This window comes from Buteo buteo, chromosome 4 (genome assembly GCF_964188355.1).
Source record: "Buteo buteo chromosome 4, bButBut1.hap1.1, whole genome shotgun sequence".
NCBI classification, from domain to species: Eukaryota; Metazoa; Chordata; class Aves; order Accipitriformes; family Accipitridae; genus Buteo; species Buteo buteo.
In genome coordinates, this window is record NC_134174.1 from 8,473,397 (window position 1) to 8,488,472 (window position 15,076).

General features: G+C 45.1%; 1 protein-coding gene across 1 annotated transcript in view; it reads left to right on the forward strand.

Annotated features, from left to right (window-relative positions):
* Nucleotides 1-15,076, forward strand: part of ELAPOR2 (endosome-lysosome associated apoptosis and autophagy regulator family member 2) — a 101,883-nt gene that overhangs the window by 46,960 nt on the left and 39,847 nt on the right. Inside the window, exon 2 of the mRNA XM_075026779.1 lies at nt 2,160-2,280. Within this exon, the coding sequence (XP_074882880.1) occupies nt 2,160-2,280 (121 nt within the window). The remainder of the gene's footprint in view (nt 1-2,159; nt 2,281-15,076) is intronic.

Sequence of the window (15,076 nt, forward strand, 5' to 3'; positions counted from 1 at the left end):
TTAAGGCCAAACCCAGAAAAGTAATAAAACAGAGTCAGAATTACAGTTAAAATTAAAACAGGCCCATGGCCAAATTTAAAGATACTATATATCTGGATGACAGTGGGGAAAAAACATTGAAGGCAAAAACAGAGTAATAGCTGGCAACAGATAACCTCTGGCAATGGATTTGCCATGAAATTCATTTCAGAGAAGTGGTGGGTTAAGCAATTTCTCTGTCAGGGAGGAGAAGAAATCCCAACATCATGCAATGGCATTTTTCAGTGAGAAGCAAAAGTGTTGTGTCCCACGGTGCCGAGGAGCCTCCTCTGTCAGCCTTCTATATTTGGAAGTTCAAATTGCTGAGGCAGATTAGAAGCGCTGAGCCCAGTAAGCCAGTGTTAATGGGCGATTTCCAGTGCCTGCATACATCACATGTGCTCTGAAGGTGTCGGTGCTGCATTCCAGGTGTGCTTCCAGCTCGTAGGGATGGACCTGAGCTGCACTGGGCGCTGAGGACAGTGTCACCGTGGCTGCTGAACCAGCTTGAGATGCTGGGTCGTTTAGCTGAACCAGAGCTCCATGCAGTTGTATTCACCCACTATAAGTAATCAAGCTGGTTAATTTAAAGCTGGCCAGCGGTGCAGCCGAAGTTGTGAGCTGCTGACATGCCTGTGATGCAGTGCAGATATATTCTGGTTATAAAAGAGGGATACAGCTGGGCCCTCAGTGGTTGTTTCTAGGTAAAACCTCATCTGACTGGTTAAAGCTGGAGAGATTTCCATGGAGGGATGGAAAAGGAGAGATGGAGACATTATTCTTCTGCCTGAGCTTGGAAGGAGAGCAAAAATCCTTTTTTCTTTATAAATTAGTTACTGTCCTGAGTTTTGAATCTCCGGTGATAGCTGACAGCCAGACAGCCATTAGAGGGGATGTTTCTGTACTGTGTGGGGTGTCCCTCGCAGCTGCACCACTTCTGAGACCCCCTCTGGCTGCAGAGGGATTTCATGCTGACTAGACATCCCTGAAGTGCATTTTGAGAAGTTGGCTATGGGAGCAACCTGCGTTGTTGACACCAAACTGCTCCCTATAATTTTTTTGACCTCATATGAAATAGAGAAGACATCTGAACATGGGTCAGATTCAGAGTATTTCAATATCCTTTTCTTTGCTTCACTCCAGTCTTGCATATTTAATTTAATAGATCGTTTTTTTTCTTATGTGATATGAACTATGAGATGAATCTATTACAGATATGTTACTTATGTATTCCGGTTGCCTTATAGGCAGATTTCATACCAAGATGATTAAGGACTGGTTTTTTTCTGTTCCTTGAAGATTGTATAATGAGATGAAAGTGGGAAAGTGCAAATTTTAATTGAGTATATTTGTAGACTGGAGACTGTGGTATATTATATTTCATGTGTGGCTCTGGGTTTGACAGTATCTTTTTATGCCTTGATTTATTTTTGAGACAAATAGTTTTCCTTTCCACTGTGCTGTTAGTTAGGTTTCTAAACCATAGGTTGAGCCACAAAGACGTTTATTGAACCATGAAAACATTAATTCCAGAGAAATCAAAATATTATTTGCACTTGGATGCAAAATAGCAAAGGCTTTGATGATGTTTAGGTACAACTTTATTAATATCTGAATATCTCTGGAGAGCTATGGTAACAGTAGGAGAAGGGCATCCTCTGAAATCTATGAAGAAGGAAAGGCGCTTGCAGAGGGTGATTCATCTCATCTATCTTAGACATCCAACCTAACATGGGATGACTTGTGCTCTGGGTATGGCTTGCTCCATTGACCAAAGAGGAAGCTTGATTGACTGCTGTAGATCGGATACCATGACGGTGAGAAGTTTGGGAGCAATCCTGCTCTAAGAGACTGGGAAAAAAATTCTAGTGGAATCAGTGTCCCGTCTCTCAAGTGTTTTTACATATCCCACCCTCTGCCTTCGCTTTTGTGCTGCACAGCGTTCGATGTGCTTTGTTTGCGCTTGCTCTGTGATGATACATGGTGATCATCAAAGCAGTGAGAGTGCTGCACAGTATGTTCTACGCCAGGTACTTCCTTTCTGGTTTAATTATAACTGAGTTTGCTAATCCCAGTCTTGATTAATGAGCTTAATATGCAAATGTTATGATGAAACTGAAACTCTTTGTAATTGCTTGCAGACAGATTACCACTTCGAGTACACAGAGTGCGACAGCAGTGGCTCCAGATGGAGGGTGGCTGTCCCGAATCCGTCGGTGGAGTGCTCTGGACTACCTGACCCAGTGAAAGGGAAGGAATGCAGTATGTCAGCACTTTTCATTTTACAGACCGTTACTAGCTGTTTCTGCTATCTACCCTTGTATGGCTTCTTAGCTCTGTCACTGATGTCCTGAGTGTCCCTGAGTTAGTCCTTCCCCTCCAAACCGTCTTGTCTCTTGGAGCTATGGAGTAGGGATTGTCTTTACAGCGTAGTTGTACAGCTCAATGTGTGCTACAAGTACCCTTGTATGCTAATTCACGGACAAGACACATCTACTACTGTCTTGAAGAGGTGTGGTTGCTTGTCTTGAGCTGCCATACTCTTAAGTACTGCAGCTCTCCCATTTGTTTGTAGCTGTATTGGCCAAAAGGGTGGCCAGGAGTGGCCAAATTATATTTGCATAGTGTCTGCATTCTCATTACCTGCATTATTTAGCTAATTAATAAGCTGAATGCATAAGTAATGGTAAATGTCTTATTTGCCTGAGTTATTTTCATGATGAAGCTTTTGCATTTTATTTATTTATGTATTTATTTTTAACAACTTAGAGGGTTCTCATATCACTTGGTACTGCATTTTTTTTAATGCTAAAACACTTCTTTGCGTCTGGGGACGTAAGCAAACTGCTGCTCTGCAAACACATTTGAACTCTTCACTCGCTGTTTTGTAGTTTCCCAGGCTGAATGCTGTTTCTCATCACACTTCCTTGCTTTAGAAAGTCTCTTCACAAAAGATCCTAGCAGTGCTTTACTTTCTCCGTAATTTGTACCAGAGGGTATAAATTATTGTATCTGACAAACCAGATGAACAATGGCAACATCCTTTCAGTTCTACTGTAGGAGAGATGAGATTTACTCACTTCTGACTCTCCTCCTGTAAAGGTTTATTGTTCATTTCTTTACTACATATGTTCCAGTGTGAGGCACATAAATGTTTTCTGTAGCAGTGTTGACCACTGGAAGATTTCTTGTGGCTTGCAGGCATCATTTGATAAGTTGCCTGTGTCATTCTTGGTAGTTGGGTTTGGTTTCCGAGGTTTTAAATGTGGAATCTCTGTATATCCTTAGAATGTGTTTTTCAATTACAGAAATACAGAGCTGGGAAGCACCTCAGGTGATCCCATAATTCATCCCCCAGCCCAAATAGCTATAGTAGCAATGAATTTGTCATTCATGGCTATTGTTTGGCTGGACTGTTTTCAGGGACCTCTGGTGATGAAGAGCCCACAAGCTCTCCAGATATTTGCTCGTCTATTTTGTTCCTTTCATTTCCCCTCCTGTTACAGCTTTTTCTGCTGTTGAATCTCCCTTGTTATACTTCGAGCCTGTTACTTTTTGCTGTCTGCACTATAAAGGAGCAGATGGTGTTATCCCTCCTGCTGCACAGCCACTTTTGGTGTACTCTGGAGTACACAGGTATAACTAATTTTTTTCTGATATACACTATTTCTTCTTAAATCTTGTGACAAATGGTTCAAGGTCCAGCAACTTTACACTCTCCTCGACTTTCTGCTACAGATTTCAACAAATGGTGCACTTCCCTCTTCACCGCCTTTTATTTGTGTGTCTTTCTGGTCTTAAATCAGTTCCGGTGAAAATTCAACTGGTTTATAACAACAGATGAATCTCTGGCTTCTCCATATCTTGCCCCCCTGCTAAACAAGGGGAAAACTTTGCCTAGTGGATTGGCTGTGATATTATACACCAAAGTACAGGATTCTGTTAAATACACTGGAAAACTCATCTCAGTAGATGCCTCTCCTCCTTGTAGTGTTGCTGTTAAGTCCCATGGCAATTCAGCTGGTTTGAGAAGCAATTGGATATTTGACTTTTTTTACTGAACCTTTCAGATATCATCTCTCTGGGCTTTTGGGAGTGCAGCGGTGTTAATGTAGTTCTGTCTTTTTTGTGTGTCTGTAGTAGATTGTCTGGCTTCAGGAGATGTCTGGCTATATTCTGACGGTAAAAGTCATTTTAGGTTTCTCATCTCTTAGTCTTTCACCTTTTGCTTTAAGAACAACCAATCTTTCAGGCTGAAAACATGAATCTGTCAACAGCAGTCAATCACTTCAGGAATGTGTAGGGCACACCCTTCCCATTTGGCTTGGCTGATGTGGTGGTTTTTACTGCAAAATATTTGAACCAGCATAGAGTTTGGCTGACAGTCCATTCTTCAATGGGTGGGATATACTGGGAGAGGCAGCTTTTGGAAATTCTGTGCCCTCCAGCTCTTTAGAGTTTGCAGATGGGGGTCTGTTGTTGATGATGAGTTGTATTACCAAGGATGTGTTATACTAAAAGCACAAATTTCTGGAGCTGGAGGAAAATGAAAGGTTCTGTATTTGGGGCTGCTACAACTCACATTCTCAGTGGATCGTGTGCAGAGTGAGACTTGGCCAGGGGTTGTGCATGCATCTCACCAAGTAATTAATGGCTCCTTGAGATGCCTTCCTTTTCTCATAGGCCTAGTGTTATTTTATCGCGAGCCTACCAAGAAATACCATAACTATGCCATATCCTTTGAGATGAGCCTTTCTGGACATTCTACTAATTTATTCAGGTTCTCCTACATCTTGTAGATCCTACCCTATGCCAGAGCATACTGACACTGGGGCTCATCTTGACATTTGGTAGAGTCCTGAACTCCCTTAGGTATCTCTTTCAGTCCTTCAGCCTGCAGAACTGGGGACCACAGTTCAGTTACCCCAAGTGGGATGATTTCCAGCTTTGGAGATCTGTTATCTTCAGATATACAGCTGAGCCAACTATGTCTCTGCTCTTAAAAAAGAGTTGCAGTTGTATAGCAGCATGAGCTCTTCGGGCATTTTTGTCTCCTTGAGGTTGGCAGAGCCCTCAGTGGTCCTTGGTGGCAGTTAGGACACAATGGATATGAAGGAGTCTGGGTGAGAAAGTGTTTTTTTTGGGAACACATCTAGCACCGCAGCTGACTTCACGATGTACCATTTGCAGTTGTTTTCATCTATTCAGAAATGCCTGCCGCTTGAGAATATCGGCTGTTGATCTTTACTGCTCCCTGAAAACAGAAGTGACTAGCAGGCTGTCATTAATTTTGGATCCTGAGAATAATGCGCCAACTTCTCCCGCTTCCAAATGTTCAGCAGTCATTCTCTTTAAATTGTGCCTGAACTAGGAATTCGAAAGATGGTATAACAATATGTTAAATGTCTCCAATCATCTCTGTAAATACGTCTAGACTGTGGTCTCCAGTGGAGTGGAAAGACACTTGAGATTGCTAAAAATGTATTAGCTCAGGTGCTTCACATATCTGGAGCAATCTAACTGTGGCACCAGCGCTCGGTTGGCGTCTTGAGATGTGCTCATTTTCAGGATGTTGTGTTTTACTGCTTTTCATTTGAATGAACCCGTTTAAAATTAGGTTGGTGTCCTGGTTTTGGCTGGCATAGAGTTATTTTTCTTCCTAGTAACTCGCATAGTGCTGTGTTTTGGATTTAGGATGAGAATAATGTTGATAACACACTGATGTTTTAGTTGTTACTGGGCAGTGCTTGCACAGTCAAGGACTTTTCAGCTTCTCATACTGCCCAGCCAGCAGGGAGGCTGGGGGTGCACAAGAAGTTGGGAGGGGACACAGCCAGGGCAGCTGACCCAAACTGGCCAAAGGGGTATTCCATACCATGGGATGTCATGTCCCGTATATAAACTGGGGGGAGTTGGTCGGGGATGCATCGCTGCTCGGGAACTAACTGGGCATCGGTCAGCGAGTGGTGAGCAATTGCACTGTGCATCACTTGTTTTGTATATTCTTTTATCGTTATTATTATTTTCCCTTCCTTTTCTGTCCTATTAAACTGGCTTTATCTCAACCCACAAGTTTTACCTTTTTTCTGCTTCTCTCCCCCATCTCACTGCGGGGGAATAAGTGAACGGCTATGTGGTGTTTAGCTACCTGCCAGGTTAAACCACAACAGTTGGGTATCTCTGCGCTCTGCTGCATTTTGAAGTGCATGCCGACCTGCAAAGCACAGCTGACTGTGACCTGCTGAGAGTAACTGCCAGCATTCCCTGAAATGGCTGTCGTCTCCAAAACATGTCAGGATTCAGCCCTTTTTTTTGTGTCTTCAAAAAGTTAATCAGCAAAGTTTATCTGCAAAAAGACAGAGTCCTCTGAGAAATAGTCATGGGGATCAGAGTAGAAAGGATTGTAGTATTTTAACTGCTTTATGACCTGGTTATTAGAAGAAGGGTTTTTTGCCTTTATCTTGCCGTGAGCACGGAGCAGCGTGATGACCCAGCTTCCCCTCCCGCTGCCCTCCCCTCCACATCTCTCCCATCCAGGTGGGAGGTGGGAAGAAAGAAGGAACCCCACACGGCAGATGTTTGTGGTGCTGTAGGAGGTCCTGCTACGCAGTGACCCCGGGCACGGGAGGGGACGTACAGGAGCGGCTCTGCAGCACGGTAGCTCGCTTGCAATGCACTGGGACGTGCCTCTTTCTGTATTCCACTCCCCTATTTTTTTCTGGTCTCCCTGCCCTGTGGGGCTGCAGCTATTGCCACTTTCAGACCTCACATCAGGGTGTCAGCCTGCATTTTGCCATTCGGCGTGGTGTGGTACCTCAGTGCTCACCCTGTGGGGCCGGGCTGCCTCTGGACAGACCATGGCACGGCCACACCAGACTGTGCAGCCACCTCTCTCAGGCTGGTGTTTGTTCAGGGGTGAGTCATGTTTCTGATGCCACCACTTCACGGTTGCAAGGGATCCTGCAAAGACACACATTAAAAGCGCAGCAAAGGTCTTGGCTAGGAAAAAAGGCAATATTTATTATGCCTAAAGCTACTCTGTGTGGCTCTCCTCTGCTTCCCATTTAAGATGTCCCCTCCAGGCATCTTCCCAGTACCGTTTTGGAGGTAGGGTACATACATGGGGGCATGGAGCGTTGCGCTGGAGGGGCGGTGGACTGAGAGCCTCCCTCCGTGAAATCCAGACCTCTGAATCTCTCCATTACTTCTTGACAGTCGGGAATGTACTTAACTAATTTGGTCTCGTTCATTTTTAATTACCACAGATCTCACTCTGATCTCCTCATAAGTCTGATAGCAGGAAGGGAATTTAGCTGATAAGGATCACTGCCATCAGGGAAGTTGCTTGGCTTTTAAAATGAAAAATATTTATGGCAGTCAATGGGAGCTGGAGCGAAGCCCTTGCCTGCGTTCCATTATGGCTGGTACCTCTGAAAACCCTTTGCTTTGGTGGGGGGGCTGTATGCAGTGTCTAACGGGGACCTTTTGGGGCCTGGCAGTGGGAGCAGGACTTGGCATCGTGCTCCCGCTGACACGACGCTGCAGTCTGTTTTGGTGGCCACGGTCAGGCTTTTCTGCCAGCCTGACCATATGCTGCCTGTTTTATGCTCAAATTAAAAGTCTGAATTTGGAACCTTCCTTCCTCCCATGTCTCCTTTCCTTCCTCTCTTCTTCATCTCCCTTCACCCAAGTACAACCGAAATATCTGGTTGAGACTGTGCCCTTGCTGTGCCCAGGTGCATGTCTCAGCAGAGTTTAGGACCAAAAAGGGCTTAAAGGGTTCACATTTTGACCTCAAATTCTTTTTTAATATTAATTCTCTTCTTCCACAGAATATGAGTTATTTTTTGCTACTCTAAACAAGAACAGTTTGCACCTTATCTCATAAATATCTGTGCTAGGTGCATAATAAAGAAACTATGGTGAGAATAATAGAGCAACTTCAAAAGGAGTTGAATTTGCCATGTTCGAGGGGAAAAAGTGCTGGTAGGGTCACTGTTATAGTCAGCACCCAAATGTCAGTTATAATCAGTGGTGCCACTAAGGCGTGAGCAACTTCTTTGAACTCAGAAATGTGCTTCAGTTTTGAGGCGAGGCGTGTAAGTGTGTGCCAAATGGTAAGCATGTGAGAAGCTCCACTGACTTCAGAAAATAGACTATCCTTAATTACAGTGGGCTTTACTGGGGCCTGAGAGCAAAATTTGTCCTGATTTATTGCTACTGAACTGTGTTTGTTGAGTTTATTCTAACTCGTATAATCTGCTCCTAGGATACCACAGGAGGGGATATGGATCTTCCTGCTAATTGCAGGGCACTTTAGACACAATTAGGGCAAATGACCTTTTTAAGGCTTGTAGGTTTTACAACACTTTAAGGCAATTTAAGTGATCTGCAGGAGTTTTAACATTCTGTTTTTGTAACAGAAAACTGAAATAGAAGGGTTTGAGTTTGATGTTCTCTCAGCCTTTGGTAAGATTGGGTATCCCAGGCAGGTGAGAAGTGGGTCTGCTCCTAACTCCCTTGAAGTCAGTGGGCATCTGCAAATTTTATAACATACAGTGTATGCACATACATATCTGTGTAGATGGTTAATATCAAATGAATGTTATACATCTGGCAAAATCTGTGGGCTTGTGTTACAGCCTTCTGACATAAAGTTTACATCTGTTCATTGTCAACTAGATTTGTATTCAGGCAAATTCTGTGTAGTCTTTGTGCTAAAGAATTGGTTCTTCTGGAGAATCCTGCTTAGGATTTTGAAATTTGACTGGTGAAGACTTGAAAATAGCAATGATAAGTTTTAGTAGTTTCTTTAATGTTTACATTATTGCACATGTGGATGTGAATGTACATACAAAAACTCCCATAAGAATGGTGCTATTTATTACACAGTCACATTTATTTATGTTATCTCAAAATAGTTTGTTATGTAATAAAAAAATTTTATTATCACAACAGTGTCATTGTCTTCATATATGAATGCATTAAAGAACTGTTTTTCATAGGGCTTAAATAAGTCCAGAGTTATGGCCTCTTGAAGCAAATGTGAATCCTAACAAATCATCGGGGAGTTTTTTTCCTGTTTTATTTGACATTCACTGAGGATTATTTTCTGGTCTCATTAATGGGCTTTGAAATGATTTGGATTTCTTTGTTTCAGCTGAAGAGGGGGAATATGGTGAGGACTAGGCATGTATCCATTCTCATTTTTTCTCATGGGTTGAAAATGATCTTGTCTTCATCAACCTTGACATATGTATTGGGTTTGCACGGCAAGGCTTTGGTAGTGGGGGGAGCTACAGGGGTGGCTCCTGTGAGAAGCTCCTAGAAGGTTCCTCCATGTCCGACAGAGCCAACGCCAGCCGGCTCCAAGACGGACCCGCCACTGGCCAAGGCCGAGCCCATCAGTGACAGTGGTAGTGCCTCTGGGAGAACAGATTTAAGAAGGGCAGAAAAACTGCACAATCGCAAGTTTGGCCAGAGAGAAGAGTGAGAACATGTGAGAGAACCAACCCTGCAGACCCCCAGGTCAGTGCAGAAGGAGGAGGAGGTGCTCCAGGCACCGGAGCAGAGATTCCCCTGCAGCCCGTGGGGAAGACCATGGTGAGGCAGGCTGTCCCCCTGCAGCCCAGGGAGGTCCACGGGGGAGCAGATCTCCACCTGCAGCCTGGGAACAGAGGACCCCACACCGGAGCAGGGGGATGCCCGAAGGAGGCTGTGACCCCGTGGGAAGCCAATGCTGGAGCAGGATCCTGGCAGGACCAGTGGCCCCGTGGAGAGAGGAGCCCACGCTGGAGCAGGTTTGCTGGCAGGACTTGTGACCCTGCAGGGGACCCACGCTGGAGCAGTCTCTGCCTGAAGGACTGCAGCCTGGGGAAGGGACCCATGATGGAGCAGGGAAAGAGTGAGGAGTCCTGCCCCTGAGGAGGAAGGAGCAGCAGAGACAACGTGTGATGAACTGACCCCAAACACCATTCCCTGTCCCCCTGCGCTACTGGAGGGGAGGAGAGAGAGAATTTGGGAGTGAAGTTGAGCCCAGGAAGAAGGGAGGGGTTGGGGGAAGGTGTTTTGAGATTTGGTTTTATTTCTCATTATCCTACTCTGGTTTGATTGGTAATAAAATTTATTTTCCCCAGGTTGAGTCTGTTTTGCCCATGATGGTAATTGGTGAGTGATCTCTCCCTGTCCTTATGTCAACTCACGAGCCTTTCATTATGTTTTGTCTCCCCTGTTCAGCTGAGGAGGGGGAGCGATAGAGCAGCTTTGGTGGGCACCTGGTGTCCAGCCAGGGCCAACCCACCACAATGTACTAATTTTTTTTTCATTTTTGATGTCATTCAGACATTGCTTCTTTGGGTATTCACCTTGGAAGAAACAGTGAGGTCTAGCTATTAATGGCTGCTGATGTTTAATCATGTCATTTAGATCAGACATATGCACATAGATATACTGACATAAGGTAGCAGATGCTGTTGAGTATCCTGAGCTGTAGAAAAGTACTATTTTGAGACGATGTTCAAACAAGGTATTCATAAAATCTCCCCTTTCATTCCTCTGTCCTTGAGATTGCTCACTCAAATGGTATATGCTGATCTCATCCCTCATTTTGACTAACAATTTCCCTTCTCCCCTCTCTTTTGAACAGTCGGGTAGCTCCCATGAAGCTGCTTGTCAACATATAAGTCACATATGGAAGGTTGCTCTCTCTAACCTAAGTACCAAAAAAGTCGATTCTTAGTGGGATGAAATCCAGGTAATCTAAGAATTTCTTGATATGCTATAGATTTGGCCCTTGGCCTGTCATGTATTACCTAGCAATTAAGGATGTCTGATGGAGAAAAACATAATATAACTCTGTGTCTGGAGCCACCTCTGATGTGAACAGCAAGATGTGCAAGAAGTATATTTCAAAGTCATGAACTTTATAGGTGCACTTTTTTGTCTATGGCCTGCAGAACTCTCAACTCAATTTTTCCTGAGTCTCTTTTGTATCCCTAGGAAAGTTTTTATGTCTTTTCTGAAAAGAAAAGGAAAGGCTTTCCCACTAGACCACTCTGAGGAGGGGATGAGCACATAGCAGCAGAGGCTGCTCTGAGGAACACCGTGGAGCTGAGGAATTAATGCAAGGCTGTCAGGTAGCAAAGATGTTTAGCCAGCAGTGGTGTGCATGGCACAGTTTGAGAGTTGCTACTAAAAGGCTGTGATTTAGCAAAGCACTCAAGCAGATGTTTATTTCTGTTCATCTTAAGAGTATCCCTGCTAATGTACGTTCCTAACTCAAGTCGGGTAGGTAAGTCCTATTGATGGCATTAGGTTTCTCACCTGGACTGAGGCTCAAAGCTACATTTTGCCATGGCATTTCCATCTGGATGTTTTCTTAATGCATATTGTTACCCTGAGAGATAACCAAGTTTTACAAGTAATTTTTCTAGATTTTTTCCTCTATGCATGAGCAATGCACTGTCTTTGCAGAAAAAGCCCCATTGTTGGCTTTTTGAAGCACAGATTCTTTTAGGTAAATAGTTAAAAAAGCAGAAGAGTTTGCACTGAACCCGCAGAGTTTAATTCCTGGAGAGGAGTTACCAGGAACTGCATGCTGATGTGTGTATTGAGACTTCCAAAAGAAAGGTTGGCTTTAGTGTCTTTTGATGATTTCTTCACCCTATTTGTGTACACGATGTACTTAAAGAAGTTAAACACAGCTTCCTCTGAGTCACTGATTTCTCTTTCAATGGGAAAGCAGCTGGCAAGAACTTGAGATTTGCTATGGCTTGGCAGAGGGATGAGAGCACTCTGCGTGCGTGTGCGCGCGTGCGCGCACGTGTGCAGACGACATCTCAAATGACACTAGAAGCCATTTGCACCAACCTCTTTGGTTGGTGAGCAATCAAAACAGGCCTGATTGGAGTCAGTGGGGCCTGGAGAGCTACTCACTCACCTCGAGGTATGTTTCCTGCCATCTCCAGTGCTGAGCCACTAGGATGGTAGTTGTAACCCTGGCAGCAAATGTGCTTGCTAACCTCTTGGTGACAACTGCTTTCCTCCGCTCTATGCCACGCTTTCATGAATTTATTGAGTATTCCCATTCCAAAACCACACCTTTTAGTGTCCAAATGATGAAATAAAAGTGATAATAAAACTGTACTATGTGCTAGGTCAGCTGGGGAAAATGGTACTCTTCCTGTCAAAGAGGTGAACTGGAAAAAGCATTGCTCTATTTTGTAATTTCTTGGGTAAAAGGAAAAACTATTTACTCTTAAGAAAAGACAGGGTCTCTTCCACAGAAGGTACTCTTCCCCAAGTTACATCAGCCTTCAGTGTGATCACATTTCAAGCCTAAACAGCCTTGACAGACTTTTTTTCTTAAATTAAGATTCAGTCTGGATCCTGGTAACACATTGGGATATAATGACTGAAGAAAACGAACATCAATTATTCACAGTCTATTGGAGAAGCCTCATATAAATTATTCACGGAGGACATTCTGAAGCTGGCTGAGACTATAGGAAACATTAATAATGAAGCAATGATTTCCTCTTGTCCTTTGGCTTTCTTTTTTTCTCCCCATCTCTTATTTTGGTTGGTCCTTGGTTCCATGTTGTGTGGACCCCGATGTCCCAGGGTATTGCTGAACAGATGTTTCTGTGTACTTGTCCTTGGCCACATCTTCCCCTCCAGGTTTGTGGCATGTGTCTGCTGAACCCAGCAGCTGTTCAGAGGGACAACTGCGTGATGCTGCCAACCTCATATTTTCTTTCTGAGCTACAGTTTTCACCTCTGCCCATGGGAGGCTGAGATAATTCAGCCCAGACTCTGCCTGCAGGAGATAGCAGCATCTCACGTGAACGCCAGGCAGTTGGGCTTTGGATGAACAACATAGGAATGGAGGGGGGAGAGATGGAAAGCCAGTGTTTGAGATATCTGTTCTGTGTATTTTCACTGGTTTAGGTAGAATTGCCCCATTGCTACCCCCTTCTAATGTTGTTACAATCTGGCAAAATCCAGTCCTGTGTCTTTTTTTAAATTGTAATGTGTTGAGAGCCAAGGGGACACAGAAAGACACACATGAACATGCACATACTCAATGCCAACAGGATAAACAGAAGAGCTGAACTACTTTTAGGTATCATAAGTAAGAAATATCTGGAGAAAAATGTCTGCTGAGAAGAGTGACCGAGGTAGAAGTGGCGGGTCTAAGTGGTGTGGGACGGGAAGCTGGCTGAGGGAAGGTATAAGACTGAGTGGCCAGGGCTGCATAAAGGAGGAAAGCAGTTGAATATAATATAAGTTTGCTGTTGGAGGATGCAGGGCATTGAGGCAGCTTTGATTAATCTCCTGGTGAAATCACAAATATTCTGATCCCTGTCACAGCATGGCAATATCTTGGAGATACTGGACATGAGAAAACACTCCAGAGGAAGGTTTCAGACCTGAGAAGAAGTTGAGTAATCATATACATGTGAGGATCAACTCTGTTAGTCCAGGTGTGTTCATTCTAAGTCTGTCCTGACCCCCAGCATCAGAAAGTTAAGCAACGTGAGATTGTTAGGGTCAATTAATAGAAGAGAAAAGTGCCAGCTAACACTGATCCTAGTCCACCAAATTCACTGGGAAGGCCACAGCTGTACTAAAAGGCAGAATGTGACCCTGGAGCCTTGCAGTCAAAGGGCAAATGAGGCAAGCTTGTTTATGGTCTGTTTTGCACTCTGAGGAGCCGTTTCCGTGCCTGCGAAGTGATTGTAAAGTGCTATCAGATGTGCAAAGTAATCTATTGCAAGCACTCCTTGGAAGTGGTTGCAGAGTGGGCAGGGTTCCTGCTTCAGGATGCCCCACGTCCATGGTATGTCCCAGGAGGGAGGTAAGATACCATCGCTCTCCACGCACACAGTTTAGCAGGAGGGTGATTAATTAGATTCCTGTTGTGGTTTAAGCCCAGCTGGTAACAAAGCACCAGGCAGCCGCTCGCTCACTCCTCTTTCCTGGCCCCGGTGGGATGAGAAGGAGAAAATATAAAGAAACGCGTGTGGGTCGAGACAAGGACAGGGAGGGATAACTCACCAACTGCGGTCATGGGCAAAAGACAGACTCAACTTGGGGGAGAAACAAAATAAATTTAATTTACTACAAATCAAATAAAAACAAAGATACTGAGAAATAAAACCAAATCTCAAAACACCTTCCCCCCACACCTCCCTTCTTCCCGGTCAGAATTTCACTCCCAAATTCTCTACCTACCCCCCTCCAGCAGCGCAGGGGGACGGGGAATGGGGGCTGGGGCTGGTTCCTCACACGTTGTCTCTGCTGCTCCTTCCTCCTCAGGGCGAGGACGCCTCACTCATTCCCTGCTCCACCATGGGGTCCCTCCCGCGGGAGACAGTCCTTCACGAACTTCTCCAACGTGAGTCCCTCCCACGGGCTGCAGTTCCTCACAAACTTCCCCGGCGTGGGTCCCTCCCGCGGGCCGACCTTCAGTCCCAGCCTGCCCCAGCGCGGGCTTCCCCAGGGAGCGGCGGCCATCTTGGGGGCCTCCGCTGCCCTCCGTGGGCTGGGGGGACAGAGCCTGCCGCCTGGTCTCCCCACGGGCTGCGGGGGCAGCCCCTCCTGCCCTCCTTCCTCCCTGCCCTCGGTATCCGCAGAGGGGTTCCTCTCCCATCCCAATCCCCTCCTGGCTGCAGGTTCCCCCTCTGAAATCCGCTCTCCCAGAGGCGATACCGCCGGCGCTGACGGGCTCGGCCTGGGCCAGAGGCTGGTCTGACTGGGAGCTGGGGAAGCTTGGAGCAGCTTCTCACAAAAGCCACCTTTGTAGCCCCCTCCCCCTCTACCAAAGCCCTGCCACACAAACCCAAAACAATTCACTAGTTTGACCTCACAGGCCATTAAAATGCATCCAGTTAGGCTGATGCTGAGGCTGATAATTTGTATTTGGCGTGAGCTTTTCTTCCATATGGTGTCCAGTTATGGTACGAAGCACTTGAGAGACAAAGGGTCCATCACATGCCATGCAGATTGTTCCAGCAATCAGTCATTCTTCCTATTAAAAATGAGTGCATTATTTCCA